The sequence below is a fragment of the Eulemur rufifrons genome, chromosome 30 (assembly GCF_041146395.1).
Source record: "Eulemur rufifrons isolate Redbay chromosome 30, OSU_ERuf_1, whole genome shotgun sequence".
NCBI classification, from domain to species: Eukaryota; Metazoa; Chordata; class Mammalia; order Primates; family Lemuridae; genus Eulemur; species Eulemur rufifrons.
This window is the reverse complement of record NC_091012.1, coordinates 44,512,460-44,539,102: the sequence shown is the minus strand read 5'-3', so window position 1 is coordinate 44,539,102 and position 26,643 is coordinate 44,512,460. Positions and strand designations below refer to the sequence as shown.

At 36.4% G+C, this 26,643-nt stretch overlaps 1 protein-coding gene across 5 annotated transcripts in view; it reads right to left on the bottom strand.

Annotated features, from left to right (window-relative positions):
• The window catches only part of SMARCA1 (SNF2 related chromatin remodeling ATPase 1), a 141,754-nt gene extending 119,098 nt beyond the window's left edge, over nt 1-22,656 (bottom strand). For all 5 annotated transcript variants that reach the window (XM_069464361.1, XM_069464358.1, XM_069464359.1 and 2 more), the window contains exons 1-11: nt 22,293-22,656; nt 17,677-17,763; nt 15,487-15,653; nt 14,817-14,917; nt 14,618-14,718; nt 11,836-12,015; nt 7,751-7,906; nt 6,477-6,608; nt 5,727-5,795; nt 2,339-2,448; nt 473-699 (exon numbers count right to left, since the gene is read on the bottom strand). In XM_069464361.1, the coding sequence (XP_069320462.1) occupies nt 473-699; nt 2,339-2,448; nt 5,727-5,795; nt 6,477-6,608; nt 7,751-7,906; nt 11,836-12,015; nt 14,618-14,718; nt 14,817-14,917; nt 15,487-15,653; nt 17,677-17,763; nt 22,293-22,475 (1,513 nt within the window). In that variant the 5' untranslated portion in view covers nt 22,476-22,656. The remainder of the gene's footprint in view (nt 1-472; nt 700-2,338; nt 2,449-5,726; nt 5,796-6,476; nt 6,609-7,750; nt 7,907-11,835; nt 12,016-14,617; nt 14,719-14,816; nt 14,918-15,486; nt 15,654-17,676; nt 17,764-22,292) is intronic.
• Between the last annotated feature and the right edge of the window lie 3,987 nt (nt 22,657-26,643).

The window sequence follows — 26,643 nt, the reverse complement described above, 5'->3', positions numbered from 1 at the left end:
GGTTTAAAAGACTTTTCACAATTTGGTCCATCCATCTTCCCAGATTCATCAACTGCCACTCTACCCAAATACCATAAGCTCCCCCCATTCCCTTTTTTCACACTTCTGTTGCATTGCCCTGGAAAACCCCTCCCCTCCTTTTTCCCATGGTTCACTCCTATACATCCTCCAGTGCTCACCTCAAATGTCATCTCTGTGAAGACCTTCCCAACTCCCAGTTTCTCAACATACCATAGCACTTATCACAATGAACTGCAACTATTCCTCCTCACTACACTGTGAGCTTCTCCAAGGCAAAGATTGTTGTCTTATTCATCTTTGTACACCCAGCCCATAGGACAATTCCCGGCAAATAGTAAGTACTCAACAATGTCTGCTGAACAAGTGAATGAATGAATATGGAAAATTTTATTCATATACACGTCATTAATATGAATTTATTCCATGCTAATTTTAAAAATTGATTACTCACCCTGTTCTTTGAGTTTGGCCAACAGTTTATCCAGAACTACCATTTTACCACTGTTGCTGACAACATGCTCATCAGTGGTATAAGGTGGACCTGGCTCAGCACCATCAAACAGATACGGATGATTGCAACACTTTCGAAGCTGCATCAGAATGTTTAAGAGTCGCATCTTGTCCATCTTGCCAGCAGAGTTTAAAACATCAATATCTTTCATCAGGATTTTTGTATACCTAAAATTTTAAACTACAATTAATCATCACTTATTAGAAAGGTTAATGTCATAAAGAAATGTTCCTTTGGCCATCAGATTACATTCCTGTTTAAAGATAAACAAAAAGATTTGATTTGAAACTAAATCTGATCACCAAAACCAGCAAACTAATGAAGACTGGAACACTGTAACTTGTATGTTGCTTATAAACCTGATTCCTCCTGCATTATCTATTATTATAAATTGCCACCAGCTGATAATTATTTAGAGACTTATATCTGATAGTTATTCAGTAAGTACAAAATTTGCTGAAAGCTGACATCCAACTTTTACTTGTTTGAGCTAAAAACAAAACCAATTTTTTTCTTTTCTTTCCTTTTTTTAGAGACAGGCTCTCACTCTGTCGCCCAGGCAGCACAGTGGTGTGACCATAGTTCACTGTAACCTCGAACTCCTGGGCTCAAGCAATGCTCCCACTTTAGTCTCCAGAGTAACTAGGACTACAGGTGTGTGCCACCATGTCTGGCTAAATTTTTTATTTTTGTTTTATTTTTTTGTAGAGACTGAGTCTCACTATGTTGCCCAGGCTGGTCTCGAGCACCTGGCCTCAGCAATATTCCTGCCTTGGCCTCCCAAAGCACTGGGATTACAGGTGTTCCATTTTTTATACCTAGATAGGTCATTTTTTTCTGATCCTATAAATATTTTTATCTTTTCTAGAACTTCACTCAGACAAAAAGAGACTTATGTACACACCTGATCAATACTAATATTTAATTATAATAATTGCCAACTTTTACTGAATGCAAGTACCAGGTATCATGTCAAGGGCTTTATATGAATCATGCACCAAATCTTCACAACTTCATTCTGAAGTACGTACTAGTATCACATCCATTTTAAAGATGAAAATTCAGGCAGCTAGAAGAAGTTAAACAACTTAGGGTCACAGCAAGAGACAAAGCCAAGGTTCGATCTTGTGTCTGAGTCCAAAGAATATACTCTTAACCTCTACCCTACACTAGCTTGTATAGTAGAGAAATCATTATATATTTTTACACATGATCTAATTTTACTTATTTAAGTAACATTTTACTTCTTTTAGCAGCATTACTACATTATTAACATGTCCTATTTATGTTTCCTGTGACTCCCCTTGTCAATTTCCTGCTTTGCTTGTATTTATCAAATGATTTCAGCTTCTATTTTTGTAATATCCACAATTCTGGATGTTTTCATCATCATCATCATCACTATTATTATGATTATAACTACGTTTCGCTGATAGAAAAAGGAAGAATAACTAACCAGTGTGCCAGTGACATCATCCCCTTTAATCTCAACATCATCCTCATAAGCTAAATATTACTGTTCCCATTTTACAGAAGGGAAACTTAGGTTATGTAACTTACCCAAGCTAAATAGCTATTAAGAGGCAATGCATGGGATTCAAACACAGACCTCTAACTCCAAAGCCTATGCTCTTTCCCAAAGATTAAATAAAATACTTACAAATTTTCTCTTTAAATATTTGAAATACTTAACCTGCATTGAAATATAAAATGTAATTTTGAACTAAGGGCATAACTGAACAACTACAAAACTAATTTTTAGTAAATTCTGATACACAAATAAATTTTAATAAAAAAATAGCTCACCATTCTCGTTGCATCTTACTCAGTCCCAAATAAATCTTTATTTCCTTTTTAGGAGGCAGACTCTTCTCTACATCAGTTTTTATACGACGTAACAAAAATGGTTTTAAAACCTAAAAAGTGATAGTTTTTATAAAAAGTTTATAAAAACATTTAATATTATCAACCATGTATTTTATTAACAACACTGTAGTGTGAAATTTATTTCTCATTGCATAATCTGACAAACACTACCACACCAATTGCCAACTTTCTTTGCAAAGAACTTAGTAATGGCCCATTAGAAAATCAGAATAGGGGACCTAAAGTAGACATTCATGAGTTGATGGCACAAAAGACATAAGAAATTAAGACACAGAGATCATTGACTACTGAATAAGCACCAAAGAACACCCTTTTTTTAAAGCTGCTATAATACAAGAAGATTTTTAAACCTGAGAAGAAATCTGAAGCCAGAGTATCGATCAAAGAGTCTCCAGAAATGAAATACAAATGCAGATCCTTTCAAAATACAGTTATGTATCACTTAATGATGGGGATGTATTTTGAGAAATGCATGATTTGGTGACTTTGTCATTGTGCATACATCATAAAGTGTACTTACACAAACCTAAATGGTATGTGTGTGTGTATATATATATGTATATCATATATATATGGAAAAACAAATATCCCAGCATCACTTCCCTACTTGATCTGCGATGCCAATTATCAAGTGCCATATATCTGGTTTGTATATATGCTCCACTATAATCTTATGGGACTATAGTCATACATGCAGTCTGTCATTGACCAAAATGTCATGACTATAGTTAAATATATGAATGAGAAAACAGTTCAATGTGAAGGAAGATATGGATGAGCAGAAAAAAGATAAAATAATCAATGTATACACGAAAGACAGATTCTATCACAAGAAAATCATAGTGCTACGATGTATAGAGTACATACCGACAATGTGCCAGATACTGCACTATGAACTTCACATATAGTATTTAATCCTTACAATAAATCTTTGACAGAAATGTGATTATTTCAATTTTAGTAAGTTCACTGAAGTCACTTTGCTAGTAAGTGGTAGATGCAGAATTTAAACCCAGATCAGGCTTATTCTAAAAATCAGCTCAGTTCCTGATTAGCTGTCATGAGCCTGGGCAAGTTCTTAATTTTTCCAAGCCTGTTTCCTCATCTGTTCGTCCAAAAAAAAATTTATTGTATGTGTATATGCCGAACATTTTTAAATGGGGATAATAACTATTTCCAAGGCTGCTGTGGAAATTTGTAGTAGTAAATGTGTAGAGCTTAACTGCAGTAGACAATAAATGGTAGCTATTAAGATTAGATATCTATGGGAGGTAAGGAAAGAGGAAGAGTAAAAGAAGACTTCTTGTTTTTGGTTCGAGTCTCTGAAACTTGTCTAAGATATATTCTTAAGAGTTTCAAGTGCCAGCAAGACATTTAGGCAGAAACACTCAGAGGGCAGTGATATGTGAAAGTATAGAAGCTTAGGAGAGAGATATGGAAAGGTAACTTTGGGAGTTCTCAGTATATACAAGTGGTAGGTGAAACCATAGGAATGGATCCCCAGGGAGAGCATGTATGAAAGTCAAAGACAAAGCCCTATAAAATGCTATACTTTAAGGGACAGAAAGAGGAAAAAAAAGCCCATAAAGGGGACTGATAAGAGTGGCCAAAGATGTAAAAGCAAAATCCAGGAGAGAATGGTATCCTAGAAACCAAACAGGAAAGGGTTTCCAGCAGCAGAAGTGGTTAGCACTGTAAAATAGTACAGAGAAGCCAAGATACTGACCAAAACGTGTAACCTGAATTCAGCAACTGGAAAGTCATTGAAGATCTTGAAAAGTTTCAGTTGTATGGATAGAAGCCAGTGGCCAGTGAGTTCAAGAATGACTAGGAGATTAGGTAGTAGAGATAGAGAGGATAAACTACTCTTTCAAGAAGTTTAGCTATCAAGAGAAGAAAACAGAATCACAGCTAGACAGGGACTGTGTTGAGGGAGCACTGTTTTGTGTAAGTGTGAGAGTGGATGGGTACGGCTTGGGGTTTGGATTGAATAAGAGAGATACCTGAGCATGTTTACATGTTGAGGGAAAAGAGCCAATATGGAGGGAGAGGTAGAAAATGTAGACAAATAAAAGGATATATCATGGGGGAAAGTCCATAAGGAAATAGGAAAAGATGAGATCCAGTGTTCACATGGAAGAATTAGCCATTGACCAGAGAAAGGACACCTCTTCCAATCAGACAGAAGGTAAATAACACAGATGCAGATATCATTGGAAGACAGACATGCTTGAAAGAATTCCTACCTAATGACCTCTATTTTCTCTTTGAGAAAAGAATGATGTTACCTGCTGAGGGAGAAGGAGGGCAGGAAATACCTGGGATAGAAGACTTGGTGAGATCGGGAAAGGTCTAAAATAGCTGTTAACAGGAAATGGGAAAGAGGCTAGTAGAAGGCCATGTTGAAAGATCACCAGTATCTTGACATCCCAGCTTATGTTAGAGAACATGACATCACAGCGGTTCCAACCTGTACAGTTGCAAAATCTTCTTTATCAGTGTTGAACAGCCCCAGTACAGACAAGGTCACTCACTCTTCTAGTAAGTGGTAGAAGCAAAATTGAAACCCAGAAGACAGACAATTACATTATTCCAGTTTAGGGTTTTCGGGGCAGGTATGGCAGACAGACAAGGAGGCAAGGGAGTTTGGTAGTACTGGCCAAAGAGTGGTTCAAGTGATAGAAAATGAGCTCATTGATGGATACAGAAAGAAGTCACAACAGAAATGGGCTGACAGACCGGGAGAAAAAGCAGGGGTCCAGGGACTGGAGGTTTCTGTGAGGTAACAGAACAGGTACAGAAGGAGTAACATGACCGAAAGAGCTAGAAGGATATAAGAAGTTCTTATTAAAGAACGGAAAGCTGGTGTTCAATGAAGGCAGGGGAGCCACCTGGGGATGAAGAGATTGATTGGGAAGAGAAAGGGTGGAGGGTAACCTGCAAGATGGTTTGGGCCTCAAAGGAAGAGTTTTATACATGAAAGTAGAGAAACAGTGACTCAGAGGTTGCTTTGGGGAACTGGGAGAATACTAATACCATCCCGAGGACCTGTAGTGTGTGGGAGAGTGAACAATCTCTACTGGAGAGAGGACCACATTATCCACAGGGGAGGGCCAAGACAAAAAACTGTTCAATAGAGAGGCTGAGGATATAGTATAATTTGTTTATCAAAGAGGCTGTCAGAAAGGTTGGGAGGGAGAAGCAGTAACATTGAGACAAGAGGCAAACAGATTCTGCAGAAGTTTGTTTTCTGGCTCAGTTATATATACCATTTAATTACTGAATTTTCTTATCTGCTATTACTTACTGTATGAAGTCTTTCCACAAGTTTTTGATCACCAAGACAATTTTTAGTGTCAAACCAAGAATCAAAGTCCTGTGGAGGAGCAGAAATTCTCCAATAAGTACACAGTTTTTTTTTTTTTTAACAAACTCGATATTCTATAGATTCTTACATAACCAATATAGAAATAATCCATTTGAAAAGTACTTTCAAAAATATATTAATTGTGATGACCAATATTATTATTTACTTTGGAAAACAGGTAAAATACTGGAGCAGTTAACAAAATTTGAACACCATTATATAGGAATTCCATCAGCAATTTTTTCCTTAAAATACATTTATTAGGCCTCCCTATACCATAGTAATCTCCCATGTAGTTAAGAAGGAGTACAAATATAAAAATCAAAGACAAATAACGCTAATAAAAATGTTAATCTTATCAAACAATAAAAATAAACAAAAGCTAGATAAGGTATACAAACCAATGGATAGCTGAACTTTGTATGTTTTATTATCAAGTAGTATCTGTAATGGGGAAAATCAAGCTCCAAAGTCCTTAAATCATTCAATTCAGTTTGCTACCCTAGCATAACAATCTACATTCTATGCTTTGAAAACGGATGTCTATGAACATAAAATTACACTTAAAATGTATGGCTTTGGGGATGGGGAGGCATGGGCAATGTATATAGCCTGATCTTTTGTACCCCCATAATGAGCTGAAAAACAAACAAAAAATAAAAATAAAAAAAATGTATGGCTTAAACTTACATCTGCAGAATTAAAGACATCAGGCAATAAAAAGTTGAGTAATGCCCAGAGTTCATGCAGATTATTCTGCAAAGGTGTTCCAGTTAGGAGCAAGCGGTTAGTCGACTTGAACTCACGAACAATCTCTGAAAGCTAGAAAAATAATATTTATATAAGCATTGTTTTATTCATTAGAATGTGTAACATTCAGTTATACTGTACTTTATCCAACCAATACATTTCTTGACTATAATAAAACTTGATAATTAATTTCCTATGGAAAAATAGCCTAGCTCAGATGACATTGCTGCAGTGAAACACAACTGAACAAAATATTCTAGGCATTTCTACACTTTAAAGAATGCAGATTATATTTAGACCTGAGACCCCTCCCCCACTTCAAAAATCTTTATTTTCTCCATTTTGGGCTCAGAAAAAAAAGTCAAAACTTCTCCATGGAATCCAGGTAGTCATTTTATACAACAAAATCTCCTTCTTCCCCACCAACCACCTTCATCTACATGCCTAGCCAAGTTCTAACTTGGCCTGGTCAAAATTTTTAGGCATCAGAATGGAGCCCATTTTCCCAATACCTTATATTAACTTTCTAAATATTAAGACCACAGAAATTAAGACACAAAAAGCAAAAAAAAAGAACAGTAATCTTATCAACAAAAAAATGCACATTTTTAATGCTCTTAAATAAACAATTATTCTCTAACATGCGTCCTCTTATCAGGTATTAGTTCCAATTTGAAATTAGTATGATCCACCTGGTGGTTTTGCTCCAGTTCTGTCCCTGTTTCTCCCAAAGTAGCCCAGTGATCCAAAGAGAGGTTCATCATAATAATTGAAGCTTTTCCTACTGTTGATGGAGTTGAATGGCAAGAAATATTGATATTTTTCAATGTTAACACCACACTCTAATTCACACAAGTCAGATAATTCCAGGAAATTCTTTTTTCTAATCCATATAAATACATATAAGGTAGCTCCCCAATAAAAAATAAGTCAATGCAAATGATATTTGTACACCAAATATTCTCAACAATATTAAAATACTGTAGCATAACAGAATTAGGCTACACAGGAGGTATAGCAAATGAACACAATTTTCTTTATATTAAAAACTGTACTCAATTTTTATTTGCCCTGTATTCAATAATTTAGCTTTGCATTCACATTTCATGAATAAAATCACAATCTTCCATAATTTTTTTATTTTGAATACAGAAAAGTTAACAAACAGACCCAGTAATTAAATGAAAACTTTAATAAAGATATTGAGAACTTACCTTAGATTTTTCATTCTTTATTCTGTGAGCTTCATCAATGACTAGATATCGCCAATGAAACTTTTTGAATACAGATTTTTCTTTAATTACTATCTCATAAGAAGTAACACAAACATCCCATTCTCCTGGCATCATTTCATCACGAATGAAGGCAGCCTAATGCAAAATAAAGTGCTTTATATTAGCATATGCTTTTATATTAGAATATGTGACAATATGATCACAGAATTTAAGTGTAAAGAGAATATTAAGAGTTGTAAGACAACCCAAGTGCCCATCAAAACATGAGTGGATTAATAAAATGTGGTATATGTATACCATGGAGTAATACTCAGCTATAAGAAACAATGGTGATATAGCACCTCTTGTATTTTCCTGGACAGAGTTGGAACCCATTCTACTAAGTGAAGTATCGCAAGAATGGAAAAATAAGCACCACATGTACCCACCATCAAATTGTTTTCACTGATCATCACCTAAGAGCACATTTAGGAATAACATTGTTCAGGTGTCAGGCAGATGTGGGTGGGGGAGGGGATGGGTGTATACATACATAATGAGTGTGATGTGCACTGTCTAGGGGATGGACACGTTTGAAGCTCTGACTCGTGGGGGTGGGGGGGCAAGGGCAATATATGTAACCTAAACTTTTGTACCCCCACAATGTGCTGAAATAAGAATATAAAAAAAAAAAGAGTTGTAAGAGATTTGACGATCATTCAGTCTCATTCATTTTAAAGATGGGAAAACCAAGGCCCAAAGATACCTTTGTGGTCAATTATCTGGAAGACATGCTAATATTTTCACCAACAGAAGAGAAACAAAGGCTTCCCTTACACATACAGTGTAGTCAATGAACTAGAAAAGCTCTTATCACCAGAAAAAAATCACTAAATTACTAGGCTTGTCTTCATATCGTGAGGAGTCCAAAAGGACATGGACAAAGTAACTCTTTCTGAATACTATGTTCTTACCAAGATCCAACCATTACCAACATACTATAGTTTCAACAAATAGAAAGAACTCAATATACATAAACGATTCCAACCTTTTGAGAACTCTTATATGTTCCTCCATTTTCTTGCAGGGATGAATTATATACTCAAGAAGTCATGGAAGCCCATTAATGTTTTCGTGAGGTTCCTACTCTTATTATGAGGCTACAATTATAATTTTGTAAAGGGGACTTGCTCTATCTCGTACAGGAGGCTATTTAAAACAGTGAGTCTACTTAGAACTATTTTTAACACTTCACAGGCAGTGGCCAACATGGTAGCCAGGTTGACTGAGAGCATTTTTAACTTGTATGACTAAATTTCAGATGTTATAGGTCAAAAGAAAACCACAAAAGTTAATAGGGAGCAGCAAAATCTATATTAAGAAGGGGCTAATTACTACCGTAAATCTGAAGTTACAATGCATAAACAAAATTAACTGTTCACTGCATAGTCTTTATTTCATAATTCACAGCTATGCACCAAACACACTATTGACACATTCAACAAATACTTACTGAGTGCACACTGTGCATAAGAGCATAGCCTGGACAGAATTAGAAGACAGGGGAAAAAAAAAGCCTTTGTAGAAATCTCAGTTGCACCTTAGGGAATGGTCATATTTAAAAAGTTAATTAAGATATTAGGGAATTGGAGACAAAATAAAGAGAAGCAGGGTGCCAGGTCCCATTCAGTCCTGCTAACACCTTATCCTTGTTTGATTTTGTGAGACATTCCATTTGATGGTTCCTTCTACACGTTTCATGGAATAGATGCAAATTTTTAATTTAATTAGTTCTGCTAGCTGGGCACAGTGGCTCCCATTTGTAATCCCAGCTACTTGAGAGGCTGAGGTGGGAGGATTGCTTGAGCCCAAGAGTTCAAGACCAGCCTGGGCAACACAGCAAGACTCCTTCTCAAACTAATTAATTAATTAATTAGCTTTGCTTTGAAATTTTTGTTACTAATAGATTGATTTAGAGTTAACTATCTTGATAAAACATTAAAGGTGTCACATAATCCAAAAGCTCTCATTTTAAAGGTGACAAAATTAAGGCCTTTTGAGACTCACTCAACATCACACAATCAATAGCAAAACCATAACTAAAACCAGATCTGTTTCTATATCCACTATCTTTGATACCTTTAGTGTAGAAAAGGAAGGGGTCACAAAACCATGTTTGGGAATCATACCTCTATATACTTCAGGACTACATTGGTATCAGACAGGATCAAGAGTATCTCTAATTATCTCTTAACTTAATTAAATACCCACTGTAGCCTATGTAAAATGTTTTACTACTAAAACATTGCCCTCAAAATGTTTACAGAAGGCCAGGAAAATAGAAAGACCCAAAATATCTATCCTATGTAGTATCAAGATTCAAATCTATCTATAAATAATGATGTGGACTTCCTCTATACATACTGACATCAATCTTTACATGCTGAATTTGGTACATTACTTATGTAATTGATAATTACTGATTTTCAAACTCCCTACCATGGCCCACAGTCGCATTACATTTTAAATTGCAATCCATATACACATAAATGTTTGGGTGCATGTATACAGAAAGAGACAACTTAAAAGTTTCTCAAAACAATATTTATCCTTACTACAGCATGAAACTCTGCTATTTGCTATTTTATTCTCTCTTGACGTTGTAAAAAATTGTCATCACCCACTAAGCTGAATTCACAACCCACTAAAGTGTGGCAACTCATAATTTGAAAAACACTAACTTTGAAGACTGGTTTTCAAGATTCAGAAATTTTTCAGGCCACCAGAATCCCAACCTCCTATGGGACAGAGATAGGGCAGTCATAAGTTAAATACATCCACACTTTCTTGAAAAGTCCCAGAGATACTGTTCCACGAAAACCTTAGATTTCATATAAGATAGCTGAAAGCCATGGATTTACATATTTACTGAGGCATTATGAAAACACAAGTCCAGATATTTCTCTTTTGCTTTTGATCTTCAAGAAATAATTTTAACAAAAGATCAGCATGTTAGAAATGCAAAATTCTATAAGGAATGGTATTAAATTAAATAACAACAGTGACCAGAAAGAGTTCTAAGAGACTAACTTGCTACTGGGAAATGTTAGGTATAGGGAAGAATCAAGCCTATAATTGTAAATTTATGAGCTCAGTATTTCAATATTTAAATTATTTATAAGTGAAATTTAAATAAATGTAAGTAATTTTTCTTCAAGCAAAATGATGAGGATAAAATTACATAATTCATTATGTTACCATTATTCTTTTGAGGATATCTTTTGATAACCTATCTAAATATGTAAAACAGAATAAATCTTTACTCTAAACTATGTTCTCAGGAGGCAAAATAAAGACAAAATTTAATAATATTCTTTCTAAGCTGATTATTCATTTTAGTATTTTTGCATAATTTATTATTTTTAGATTAATTCTACAGTCCTAAAATAATTGTAGCCTACTAGATTGACAAATGGCTAATTTAAACACTCCACCTAAAATGCCCAGAGTTTCTAATATTATCTGAGAATATATACAGACATGTATTTTTCTATTCAAAAACCAAAACCAAAAGCTGTATCTATGCATAAACACAGAACACTAGGCTCTCTGTATATAAAGAAGAGGTTCCACTTGTATATGTGTACAAGTACATGTATAAAGTCAAATTTCAAAAATTAAAACATTTTAGTCATGAAAATGTACATATTTTTGGCTTCAAAATAGCACAAATGATAGAGCTTCTGATAAGACATACTGTCAATAAAATAAATTTTTTTTATAAAAAGTCACTTAAAAGTACAATTCAAAACTGCTTAGGTTAATGAGCTAGTTAAAAGTAAATGAAGTATAATAATGGATTGTCTGTTATTAATATATAATACATCTACCTCACAGGAGTGTTGTGAGAATTTAATTAATATGTGCAAAGCACTTACAACACAGCCTAGCTTACGGTAAGCACAACTTAAGCATCATTTAGTAGCAGTCGACTTAGATGTCTTTAGCAACAATAGCATGTAACTTAAACAGTTCCAGAAATAATGTTATTCTCTATTGCCTTTTTAAATTTGTTTCTCACTTACTCTCGCAGCCTTGTCTCCAACAAAACAAATAACACGGAGAGATGGGACCCATCGTTTAAATTCATTCATCCAGTTGTATAAAGTAGACTTTGGAACTAAAACCATGTGAGGTCCAGGAATGTTCCGGTAGTGTTTCAGATAACCAAGCAAAGCAATCGTTTGTAAAGTCTTACCAAGACCCTGCATTATCATCACAAGGGAAAAAAAAAATCCATGAACATTTTTTCTTTAATTAAACATTTTCTTAGTAACAACATGACAAAAGATATCTGCCAACTATCTCACATAGACAATTATGTTTCTGCCAATGAGAAGTAAAAAATACCATGTTTTTAAAAAGCAAAAAAAAAAATTCCAATTCAGTATTGTGTTTACTGTGAGCTCAAAAAGAAACCAAGAATTTGAAGTTAGAATGTTGCTCAAGAAAGCAACTTTCTCTTTAGGACATTTTTACTCCTAAAGGAGCAAGTAATCTACTACATAATTTTTTATATTAGTTGGAAAATCAGGAATTTTTTTTTGTTTTTGCTAGAAATGGGGGTCTCACTCCGTTGCCCAGGCTGGTCTCAAACTCCTTGCCTCAAGCAATCTTCCTGCCTCTGCCTTCCAAAGTGCTGGGATTACAGGCGTGAGCCAGCACACCTGGTCAAAATTAGGAATTTTTTTTGTGTTTGTTTCACAAAGACGCATTTCCTTTGCCAGCCTGCTTAGATACGAGTCTTTCTTTCCTGTTGCCCTCAACATTATTACAGCCCAGGATTAAATATTCAGACTATGTGTCTCAAGGGGCTTATGGCTCTGTCTTAGATCTCACTCTTAAAGACCGTAGGAATCACAAAAGAACAGAAATTTTCAGCCAAAAAGAACCTTAGAAATCACCTAGCCCAGCAGACTTTTTAAAAAATATTAATAATATGTTGAATATCCATGAACCCATTACCTAATCCATGGAAAAGGGAAATATGCCCTATGCAGTCTGGCCTTCTAAAATACCTTTTGGCTTTATCTCTAAGCAAGGCATATACTTCCTTTTATAAACTAAAGCTTAAAGCTATTTTATAGGGCTTATCCCATCTGATATGTCACTAAATAAGATGGGTTTCATGGACGCTATGCATCAAAACCTTAAAATGTTTATACTCACTAACCAGGTAATTACACTTTTAGGAATCCTATGGAAATTATCTGAGAGGTACAGAAAAAACACACTGCAAGATTCTCATAATGGCATTATTTACACTATACATCAAGAAGCAATCCAAATAAACAGCATTAAGAGAGAAGTTTAATAAAATTATAATCCTAGGGAGGTACCTCCCTAGGATTATCATGCAGCAATTAACAATTATCTTTCCATTTTAATTATGTGGAAAATATGTATGAATGTGAGGAAATCAGAATACCAAATCATATATACAATATGATTTCAATGATGTAAAATAAATGCATCCAGAAGAAAAAGACTAAAGAGAAATATGCCAAAATGTTAACTGTGCTTATTTCTAAGTAGCAGAACTATAATTTAAATTTTTTCTCTATTTTTTTCCAAATTTTCTATACTCCTTAATGTATCTTTCTTTTTTTGTAATTAAAACATATCTAGTGTCAGCATAAATTCAACATTAAAGATCTTTAGATCCTTCATGTTTAGACAGGCTGCAGCCAGGAGGTGCTTGGGGCAAATAATCCTGGTTCTTCTGTGGTCCAATTAACCAAGCTCCTCCCGCTCAGAGCTGACTACATTCCCCAAACCAGAACACACAAATATAAGGAGCTACAGACCCTTGATTGAAAGGATCTTCTAGAACACACCTAACCATTGCTCATCCAGGGATGAGAACCTATGGGACTGACCACTACATTAGACGCCATAGGGCACATATCGTCATGTGGCTTTTCTGGATAATAGTGATTGCAAATACGGCTCCAGAGCCACATAAATATGAGTCTCATTGGGTTATATAGATCTAGAACTTCCCCTGCCCTCTCTTAAATCCAATTTTATTAATTTGGTCTTAAAATACAAATCTAGGCCTCCGTATAGTCCTCTATCTGCTTAATTAGCATCTTATATGGCCTTACTTTTTCCTCTTTTTATTTTATTTACATGTTCGTGATTCATTAGCTTATTTCCCAACTCCCACCTGGCACTCTACTGTATCAAGACTCAACATTACCCTTTACTTATTCCTTTTTTCCATCTATGCACTTTCTAATTGCTCACAAGTTGAGATAGCTACATTCATACATGCATGCATGCATTCATCCATTGTTTGATTTATATACCCTGCCTCCTTCCCAAAAGTATTGCAGATAATCTACAATGCAAACATGTTTCAGGTGGCCTACAATGAAAACATGGAACATAAATTAATAGTAAAATAGAAATAAAGAGGTGCCAAGGAAAGTGAGAAAGACTAGAAGGTAAAAAATAGGAAAAGACACAAAGGACACAAAGGGCAGACCATTAAATGTTACACAGAGGCTTCATTCTGGTATTCAGCTTGGCTCTGTGATTTCTGGAAACCAAAGTGCAAACAAAAAACAAAAGTCAAAGAAGGTGTTTTGTACCATTTGAGGAAATGCCAGTAAGAATTTTGGGGCCTGTGAAAATCTACATTCTAAAGGTTACTTAGAAAAACAATTCTAAGACTACAGAATCCATTTACATTATAATAACTAAGGCTCCAAGCATCTGGGGGGCCAGTCAGCTCAGGAATTTCAAATTTACATAAAAACATGTTTACAGCTGAGAATGTGTTTTTCACTACCAACTCCTCACCATTTCATCAGCCAAAATACCATTGACTCCATTTTCATACAAAGAGATCAACCAGTTCAGTCCTCGAATCTGATAATCTCTCAGTGGTCCTCCTTTCACATCTGGAAAAAAAATCAAGGATGTCTCATACTTTTGTTAATCCATTCAAGTAAAAGTTTTTCGAAAACCGAATTGAAAAAGAAATCACCAATGTACTTACACGAGGGTGACACTTCAAACCTAATACACACATTGGATGTTTTCCGACTCTGCGACAGTAGCTCTTCATCTTCTTCTCGTTCTGTGCGCCTGTGGCGGTAGCTGAAATAAAAAAGAAATGCCTTCATATTCAACTCAAATATCAGGATGCCAATTAAGTCAGCATACATTGCTAATGTCTTTAATGGAAAAAGAATAAGTTATCTAGGGTCTTACTTAGAATTTGGTAGAACCAGGCTACATTTTTACTGACTGGCCTCTAGTGAGAAAAAAAAAAAAATGCTGACTCGGGAAGGGGGGGTGGGGAAGGGAGGGATATATACCTACATGATGGGTGCAATGTGCACGACCTGGGGAACAGACACGCCTGGAGCTCTGACTTGGGGGGAAAGGCGGTACATGGGCAATGTATGTAACCTGCAATTCTGTATCCCCCACAACAATAAGATGAAATAAAAAAAAAAATAAAAAAAAACATGTTCCCTCTAAAACGTAATTACAATGGCAATAATCTTATTTTTTTCATGTAAAGTTATATTGAATAGGTGGAGAAGGAAGGAGTATATAAGGAAAGCAAGAAGGGGGGACAGTCCAGAGGAAGGCAAGGAAGGAGAGACGGAAGAAAGGAGAGAGAGAGAGAGAGAGAGAGACAGACAGACACGCCAACATACTCTCCAGCAGAAAGTAAGCTCTTTTTCCCAGCTTTCTTTATTCGAGAACGTCGCGATTTCTTTTTCAGAGGAAATGCTGGAGATTTCTGTGCTGAGGGCTGAATGAAATGTGCAAAAAGTTCTGTTTGCTTCAGTAAAAATTCAAATCTCTTGGCTCGGTCTGCTTTCTAATTTACAAAACAAAAGAAAAAGTAAGGATTTCCTTTTTTTGTTCATTCAAAGTTATTCAACCAACACTCGTGTTGTACTTACTTTGTATAATGTTCTAAACACTTTAAACATATTAACTCATTTAATTCTCTTAAGAAACCTATGAGGGCACTGTCTGGGGAATGGACACGCTTGAAGCTCTGACTGGGGGGAGTACGGGGGGAGGCGGGGGGCATGGGTAATATATATAACCTGAACTTTTGTACCCCCATAATAAGCTGAAATAAATAAAAAAAAAGAAACCTATGAGGCAGTTACCCCATTTTACAGATGATAAAACTGAGGCACAGAGAGGGTAAGTAACTTGTCCAAGCTGCCACAACTAGTAAGTAGAATTTGAAAATGGTATTTTGAATAGAAGCCAAATGATTTGACAGACTTAGCAAATTCCCCAGTAAGAAGTACCCTTCTTAAAGAGTCAGAATCAAAAAGCAAATCCTCTTTCTAAAACACAATTTTCTTTCCCTAAATAGCAACAAAACTGAGCATCAAATATATAACGTATCCCAAATATAGAAATATAAATTAACTATAATTCATTAATTACAAATTAATTAACCATAAACAGAACTCTTAAGAATTTTCAAGCCTCATCTGGAAATAAATGAAATCTTAGAATACAGTGTCATCTTGTCCCAAGATATTTTCAATGTCATGATACAGTAATATAATAAACATTCCTCTCTTCAATTACAGTGATCTGGAAAATTGTATTTTATGCTAGCACTGTATAAAGTTTCTCCCCAAAGTAAGCAGAATTTGGGAAAAATATATACACAGAGACATATGTGGAAAATAGCTAATATACATTAACCATTAAAAGTTGAATGTATTCTGATTTCTCAATAAACTATAAAAGGTCATATACATATATTATACAAATGCAAGAAAACATTATTTCACTAAAAAATCTTAAAATATCAAAATATACATCATTCTAGATAAAGAAAAATACAAAGATGATATTTTTTATTCGAAGTGTCACTTCCCGACCATGGAGTAGAGAATACTTGATTGCTAATAAAGGCTACATAATTAATAACACCAGAAACTTACAGAAGAGTTCATTAACATAAACACAAGACTTAGATAAATATACTCAGACCACTAGCTGGAAGGAGACCAAAAACTTTCCATTTAATGTTATCCTCACTGGAATGTTGTTTTTAGAGTTGTTAAAACATTAACTGTCTACATTGGATGTGACCTTAAACACTAAGGCATGGAGTCTTTTAAAATAGCTATCAACAACCAAAAAATGTACTTGATCAGTAATTATTTTCATAATATTGCTGCAAAAACAACCCCTCAGGGGGAAAAAACCAGTTTCAGCTACCTGTTAACTTCTTGAAAGACCCAAGGGTTTAAAAGTCTAGTTAAAATTAAAGCTAAAATACAGATTTTAGTGACTAAAAATTAAATAATGAAATGTATAACAAAGCAACATGTGGGTATAACTAAGATTATACTGCTTAAATATGTAATATTTTCATGCATTGGGCAAAGATCCTTCCCTTAATAAAGTATATTACCATACTGCATGTTTCATGAATGTGTATCATTTGTTCATATAGCCAAAGCAAGATGGAGAGAGAAAAAGATATATCATACTGGCTTTGTGACTGATTTTTTCTCAGGTCACAAAGCCACATTAATATCGCAACTGATATTTTCACTTAGAGGATAAAATATTTCTAGCATAAAGCACCTTATTATGAGGTAAAGAGTACTGAATAAATGTCAGGAGATATGACTTCTAGTCCCAACTATTCCATATGGTTTCCCTGATCCTTTATTTCCTCATGTGAAAATGGATTATTTATTCAACAAAAATCTATTGTCATTGATTATATATTAAATTACTTTCCAATTCTAAAATCTATGATTTTCTATTCATTATACATATACTTTTTCATCTTTCATATCCCCTCTATAAAAATTAACTACAGCCTTCACTATCCTACCCAATAGAATATTTACCATTTTCTCTTCATATTCTGGGTCCATTTTCTTTTCAGATTTAGATGCTTTAGCAGCAAGTTTGAGTTGAAATGGAGAAATGTTTTTCTGGAATTTCAAAGAAAATAGATGTCATCAAATTGCAAAGCAAGATCTTTAAACCGGTCAATGTTCTCATTTGAAGAAAGTGAAAAGTAAACAAATCAATGTGGGACATGCATGGACCAATGATGAGAGCATGTCATGAAGCGGGGCTTATGATTAATCTAGTTCTGTGCACCTGAGATACAATTTAAAAATCTGAAAAATCATAAAAGCCAGAGAAATGACATTAATTAGAATAAAACCCAAAAGGTAAAACACTGAGCCTTTTAATCTATTTTTTAATTTAAAGCATTAGAAAATGTGTAACCATCAAATAAGAGATTTAAAAATCTAGAATAGGCTAATATTATCAACTACAAACCAAAGAATTCAAGGAAAGTAAATATTAATTCTTAGAAACAATTCTTTATGAAATGGAAACAAGCCAGACTTTCAGAAGAAAAGACTGTGGTTTCTGTTCTTAAAATGACACTTTTTCCTATTGTTTTCATAGTCTAATTAGAACATTTAAATTTTTTATGCAATGCAATGTGATCACATTTATTTAAAATTATTTAATAGTATGGTTTCAAATTTTGGCTTATGTTAATTTTCTCTAACTGGAAAAAAAACTATTTTAAACTATTTATATCAGATAAATATTTTGTAGAATCAGTTTATCAGGGCTATTAACTATTAATCATTGATATTTTTAAAGTTTTCATTTAGTGAAAACTAACATCAATCAGTAACTTATTACTGAAATTATCTGTTGGGGAGGTTATCTCATGTATCCTATCCTTTGTAAAGACAAGCTTGTATTTGTAAATATAAATAAGTATATAAAATAAGGCTCCTTCTCTACAAGAAATCAAATAAACTAATAAGAACACAAATCTACGCATTAGGATCAAAGTATTTCAGTTTTAACACAGATTTTTCATAAGTCAAAACACAAATCTGTTCGTGAAAACTAAAGAAGCTGTGTCAATTTTATCCTGACCTTTGTTAACCTGTTTCTGAAAACTTAGGTCAAAAATCAACAGAATGTAACCTTAAACATAAGAAAAACGCAGTTCCACTATGTCTTCCACCATTCACTAAAATTTCCATTTTGAGGAAATCCAAACTAAGACTATGAAATTTGACCCTGGTCAGAGTCTTACTTTGGAACACTGATCAGATATGATTCAGTTACTCTAACCTAAATAACGACCATCTTGATTTACATCATCTGATATGTATACATCTATGTGGGATGTTTTGAATGTAATCCTGGATGGATGGGAATAGAAAACTGCTAAAGATCCCCTCGAACCCACACTTTCAAACTGTCATGTATACTATAAATCTTATTTTATTTTCAAAGCAACAAGGAAAATTGGGTATCAAAATCCACACCTTAATCATTCCTTGAAAGGCTATATGAAGTCTAGTTTTCAAGTTTCAAAATGGTGAAAATTACTTCACCTCATACACGAGTACATATCTAACAATGTGACAAGTAAACTTCACTTGCAGAAAACTAAAGCTTTAATCTTAGAAAAACATTTTACTCATTACTTTTTTCCTTACCTTGTGGTAGAATACCATAAAGATTTAATTATATGCTAATTAAAATTCCTAATCTTGAGCAGTGCTATAAAAAGCTGTGGGTGATTACTTAATTGGCACTATCTTCCACAACTAATTTTAAAATACCTACCTTCTAAACCTTCTCATTTGTGTTTTTGTGTGTGTGTATACATATGTTTTCAGAAATACATGTTTTCATACAAGAAAAGACAAAAGGTGACTAAGATACTCTAATGAATTCCTATGGATTTTATCATCTGGTAGTCTCAAGCCCATAAGAATGCAGCACAAGGTCATTAAAATGCCTTGTCTGAAAGACCATGACCTTTTTCTTGACGTTTTCATTACCAAAAATACCATCTCCAATTTCTACAGTGTTAGGTTATTCAACTGTCACTTAAACCAAGTTCAAGAACCAGAAGGTAGGACCTCGTGGCGCAACGGTAGCGCGTCTCACTCCAAGAACCAGAAGGTAAGCAAAAATACCTTAGAGTTGCTAAATGTCACAAGTCAATTCACTAAATCTCATCTACTTTATTCATCATGAAAGTGCTCTCATTCAGAAGCCTATTTTCTTGTATTTGATATGCAATTCTATCATGTTTGATCATCTAGATACCCATATCACAGAGACTAAAAGTAGCAGCAAATGGCACGGGAAAGACCACTAGAGGAAGCCACACGACAGCAAAAAAAAATGGCAGAAACCCAGCACTAAAATGTGTGTTCCACCGCAGTAGCATCTCTGATCCTTGGTATTCAGGTGTAATTATTTCCCCCTCTCTGCTGTATCACTGACATTCTGTATTTTACAGTTGTTTTTAAATGATTTTATGGTTTTGTTACATGTACATCCTTTATCATAAACTAACAAATTCTTTCCACTGGAACTAGAGGAGGTGTTTAAAAAGTGATAGCTAACAGCCTGGCAATTGAGGAAGAGGACAGAGAAAGTATAGAAAAAAAAATCAACACAATACTGGAAGAGTCAGGAGGTAGTTACTTAATTGAGGGGAAACAACCTGCTGGATCTCAATTGCCTTTGTGTCACTGTCAGAGTACAATAACTGATAGTCATGAGGAAAAAGCTAAATTGCACTTTTAGTATGCCATTTAAAGACTCAAGGGTGTATGCATATATTTAGATTTTAAAGGAAAATTAAAAATAAAAAGATGTAGTGACTAAATTAGTAAACTTCAGATATCCAAGAAGTTCCTGCCATGGAGCACCTCATATCCCTATCCCGAGTGGACAAATGAATTACTGTTAGGGCAATTTCTGATGAGGTTACAAGAGTTCATGAGTATTTGGCTATCAATTCAGTGCTCATTATACAGTTTTTTTTTATTGGTCTCCAGTTTTATTGCAATTCAAAAAATGTATACAATCTGGAAATTCAACAACCTTTATTGCCATACAAAAGACAGCTTAGCACTTACATTTGCCCAGTCTCAGGGCAGAAAAAAGGCACCTAGATACATTTCTTAATTTCCCAACATTTGATTTATATTGATACTTGGTATTTGGCCCAACTTTAATCATCAATATTGTCTTACTGATCCAAATACCGCATAGATCTTTAAAATGTGTGTTTGTTATGGTTTTCACTTTGCACTACAATTGTTTAGTCAACCTTGTAACAGTAAAATATGTCACTTGAGCAACTGAATTTAAAATTACTCTTCTAATTCAAGGCAAAAGGTGTTAATTTCCCTCAAAAGCTTTTCATACGGTGGTATGATATCATATAATGATTCAGACAAAGCCACTTGAGATCTCTAAAGTATAATTTTAATTACCCACCTTTTCTAAATTGTGATATGCTTATTAATAAACAGAAAAAATCCACCTATAAATGATCCATTCTGCAATTTTATTGTACATCAAAAATTCTTATGCCCCAACCCATTTTTTTAATCCCAACTTTAGTTTTATGTGCATGCCTCCGTCCACATGAAATATGTCTTATGGAGATAACACATATTTTCTGGATTTGGCTTTAATAGGTGCCAGAGCCGTCCCCCCTACGTTAGCAGCAACTCATCCCGGCGACGCTGAGTTTTAAAAAAATTAAAAAAAAAAAACCTGTGCGTGTCCAGGAACCAGCAGCGCCCACTAGGAGAGGGAGGCGGAAGCCTGGAAGGCTTGGGGCCGGATTGAGGGACCATTTGGGTGGCCCTGGAGTGAAACCCTATACCGTCGGGGGCGGGGCAGGAGAGGGTGAGGGTGCAGACGTTGGAAATTTTCCTAAACCAGCCTCCACGGTTCCTCAGTATGGGATTTGGATTCGGGCGGGGGGAGGGGGGGCTACAACGCGGAGAGGTCGTTTTCTCGGGGTGACATCCCCGCCTCAGCAGGCGGGGTTCAAACGAACAAGGGATGATTTTTTTCTGCCATCCAAAAGATTGACACTGCCAATCAGAGAAATAGATGTCTTCCCTAACATCCTCCACCCCCCCAGGGCTACTAACACCTTGAAATTCGAATTACAAAAATAAGTCCAGGCAAAAGCCCTTTAGCGCGAGTGTGGGATTGAAGGGCCCAGATTTCCCAGGCAGAGGCCGACGGGAAGAGGGGGAGAAGGAGCAAGCGAGAGGAGAGGGAGAGGCGGAGGCTTTTTCCTGCACGGCCCCATCCCCCACCCCATTACCCCAGTTCCCGGAAGGTGGAGGGGACCAGGGGCTGTCGAGGGAGAGGGGCTCCGAAGCCCCCGAGCCCTGGGATAACGGGCACCCCTTCACCCGGCGCCGCACCCGCCCGCGCCCCAGCCCCGCCCCCGTCCTCCAGGCGGAGAGAAGGAAAGGGGGAGGGGAGCGAATGCCAGACTGCTCCGCCACCTCACCCCCCGCGCGCCCGCAGCCCCCATTCCTGCAGAGCTCCGCGAGTACCTGTCGGCGCCAAAAGGTCAGGGTCCGGGCCCCTCAGAGGGGCCAGGCACAGGATTTGTCCACCACACACACGCCCCCTTCCTATTTACCTCCTTCTTCTTCTTCTTCTTCTGGCCCTTCTCCCTGGCCGAGGTGCCTTTGGTGGCCTTGGCGGCCGCTCCCTCCTCCTTAGAGGTGGACGGCCCTGGCTCATCGTCCTCTATGACCACGATTGTGGCGGTCGCATCAGCCGCTGCCACGGTGGCTGCCACTGCAGCGGTGTCCGGCTTCATGGCGTTGGAGCGGGAACAAGGAGAGGGACGAAAAAGGGGACGAGGGCTCCTGGGCGGCGGCAGTGGCTGCACTGGGAAGAGCTAGATGGAGCAGGGGTGGAGAATCACTCTGCTTCCAGACCCTTCGCTCGGCACCCCCCTTCTTTAAATAACCCTCAACCCTGCCCCACTTCCGTCCACCCACCCTACGTCATGGCCTCCCCCCGTCACCCTCCCCCCTTCCTCCACCCCCCCTCAACGATCGCGAGACTCCCCCTCCCCAGCCAGAGCCCGGGCCGCCCCACACGACCAACTGTTGCCTCAGTGTGGGGTGCGGACGGGGGTGGAGGCGGGAACCCGCAACGAGGCCGGGTAAAAACCTCCTTTCCCACACGCCCCCAACAGTGAGCCTGAGCTCCCCTTGCAGATGTGTGCAGAAGGAATCCTCTTTCCCTTAAATCTGCTCTTTGTACCTCTGGGCGCTCTCCCCTCCTTGCACAAAGAACTTTTCCTCTGCTTGTAACTGTACTGTAGAAGGTATTTCTCACTATTTGCAAAGCCCAGAACCTGTCTGGGGACTGCCCTTTCTCAGGTCCCTAAAAGGATCGGTTTGCTGGTGCTATTCCCACTTTCCTGAATTCTACATGAGGAATTATCTTCAGTTGAATCTCCTTGAAGCTCTTGATTGCATCTGCAATCACAAGGCAAATCTTATTCTTGCGCTCTGTGTATTTGTTCTGTTTTCAACTCTGGTACCTCTCAGTTGGCCAATGTGCAGGAGCCCTTCTTTTGCTTTCACCACTGAATTTCAAAACTCCTGGGGGACAAGGTCAAGGTCCCCCACAGAACCTAAAGCAACACAAGTAGGTACCTGTTATTACTAATTGGGTTGGATTACTGTGATTTTTTTTTGGTGCATGTTGTATTAGCACCCCCATTATTATTTGGTAGTAATTCAACACCAGTAATATACATGGTCGTGGATATAAAAGCATTTTGTGACGTGGAATCAACATGGTCCATCACTGGACCAATGGATAAAGAAAATGTGGTATATATACACAGTGGAATGCTATTTGACCATAAAAAGGAATGAAATCGTGTCATTTGCAGCAACATAGATGGAACTGGAGGTTATTATGTTAAGTGAAATGAACTGGGCACAGAAAGACAAATATCAAGTGTTCTCACTGATATGTGGGAGCTAATAAAGTGGTTCTCGTGGAGATAGAGAGTAGAATGATAAATACCAGAGGCTGGGATGGGGAGTAGGAGATAAAAAGAGGTTGGTTAATGAGTACGAACATACAGTTAGAAGGAGTAAGTTCTATTGTTTGATAGTAGAGTAGGGTGACTGTAGTTAACAAACTATAGTTAGAAGAGAGGACTTGAGATGTTTCCAACACATAGAAATGATAAATACTCGAGGTGATAGATATCCTAAATACCCTGACTTCATCATTGCACATTCTATGCATGCAACAAAATATCATATGTACCCCATAAATATGTACAAATATTATGCATCAATAAAGAAACAGCGTGCTTAGATTTACCTTTAAACCTGCATATGTAAACTCATCATAAGGACTGATGGAGACAGAAAAGAAACATGTTGGAATAACATGTTCTCAACTCTTGCTTACAAAGTTCTTTTTTTAAACACTTACATTGACTGAAAGAAAATAGCACATAATGTACCTTTAAACAAGCATGCTTAGATTTACCAAAGAAAAACATTTTGTAAAGGGTGCAACGGTATGCAAATGTAATTATTAAATATCATTGCTTCTATTTCTCCTCACCATTTATTTTGATCAATAATGAGAAGATTTACATCCTAGACTTTAAACTTCAGTCATTAGGGACAAGAGATAGTAAAACATACAGAAAACATTATACCAAACAACAACCACAAAGCCTACAATTTCCAAAATGAAGCAAATACTTTCCAAATTGAAAAGAAGTCATGATTAGTTTCCCTCAGCATACTTTCCTAAAATACCAATCTGAAATGAGGTGTGATTTCTGCAAATAACACACAGTTGCCCCCCCAAATATATCTCTTTTTGCCAGTGGTAGTACCCTAAATCCCTTTTTGTTTTAAAGCTATGAATCCTTAACATGCAAAAACTTTATGACCTTTTAGCTAATATTAGTTATTTACATCAGTGTGAAGAAGTATGCAATCCTGTCCAGGGACTGGTTTTAACAGAGAAAAAGAGACAACCAGACACTGGTGAGTGAAGGGGTGTGCCAATGACAGAGGAAAGGAGAGGCTGGTGGGGCTAGTTTTGTTCTAATTGTACTTTCATTATGTTCTCCTTATTCACTTTAGATTTTTACCCCAGTGCCCATGTTTCTCATCCTCAAGTACACACGTGTACTATCTAAAGGATATGGAGAGTCTGAGTATAAACATGGCTTGTTCCCTTGTGAGGACATGAGGGTAAAATACATACATACATACATTTTGAAAATGGCTTCTATTTCTGGACCATCAACTTTAATAAAAAATGAGATGGAATTAAGTCACTTAAAGACCAATCGAAATAGGATTGTTTTTCTGTTAAAATATGTAGATGTATTAAGGAAAGAACTGCAGAATTTGAAGTGTCTCCAAAGAGAAGCTTGAGACTTCCAGTAGAGATCCTACCCCTTTCCCACTACCTGTGCAATCAATCTCCTCAGTTATTAAGCATTCGTTCTTTGGTAGGAAAGTTCAAGAAGCACTGAAAGAGAAGGGTACCACAGTACATGTATCCATATGACTTGAGAAGGTCCCTCCCAGGCAGTGGAGGATTTCTTTTTCACTAAACTGCAGCTATGGGAAGATAAAATTCCTCTTTTATTGCTTGGAGCTTCAAAGAAGAAAGGCTCAAGAAATATTTGTTGTGTAGTGATGTGTTCCTGCTTGCAAGCGTACTTTGTTCTATTGTATTTCTCATTGCCAATGTACATTATTTCAGTGACCTAGTGGGCTAAATACACTTTTGTGAGGAAATCTGGGAGACTCACATTCCTTTATAACACCTTTTCTTTAGAAACACGTGTTCCATGTTCCAAAAAAAGAACATAAAAATTGATTTGGGGAACAGAACATATTTGTATGTTGACAATTTTCCATGTATGTATAATGTGATCCTTCCTTTTCAAGATGGCAAAGCTGAAAGCACTACCAAGTATATGAATTTGGCTGGAAAAGTCAATGCTTGGTCAATAGACCTTGCCACAGGATTCATGTAAATATTGCCCTTTGGCTTGTGGCAATAGCTGCTGTTTACAAAGCATGTGCTATCCTTATTTGTCAATCTGCCTAACCTTCATGATCTGTAGACTTTGTTCAACAAGAGTTACCTCATTTCTGAGCCTACTCAACACCTTGTTCTATCTGCTTCTGTCTGCTACTACTTTCTCCTGTTCTTTCATTTGAAATGGTCTTTTATTGCTCTACTCCATTGGGGTTGGAGAATAAAGCAAACTTATAAAGAACCTTGGGGCCATATCTGGGAACCTCAAAATTAATCTCAGTCTACTAATCAATATGTACATTTTAGCAGATTGTAGAGATTGTCTAATAGTCATTTTTGCATAGCTAAACTCATTTAGTAGCTACCAAAACACGTGCCCAATGGTGGTATTAAACACTTTTATAAAGTTCATAATGGCAAGGACAAGGGCTTGGAGTTCCCTATCTTACCCTGTATCTGAAATTTGTTATTGAAAAAAGTATAACTTCAAACCACATTGTGATCCCACTTATCAATGTTCTGCAGAAGCTAGTACAAAGGATTCTAGTCACAGTATCTTGCTCACAGCTACAGTAACAATTTGGTTCATATCAGTAAGCTTTCCCACCGTTTTTCTTAAAGACATTTATGATCATGGCATTTTTGAAAATGTGATATTTCCCTGGAGTTCTATATGTTCAGGAAAATGTAATGGTAATAGCTAGTATATGTCTACCATTTCTTGAACAACCACTGTTATATCAGTCTCTTTACATATGATAATGCTAATCCTCCTGATAATTCCATGAAATAAATATTATCTCTATATTACAGATGAGAAAACAGAGACTTAAAGAGGCTAAATAACCCATCTGAGGTTCCACAGCTACTAAGTGACAGAAGCCAGATTCAAATCCCAGACTGGCTCCAAACCTCATTTTTCCACCTCATCCTTATTA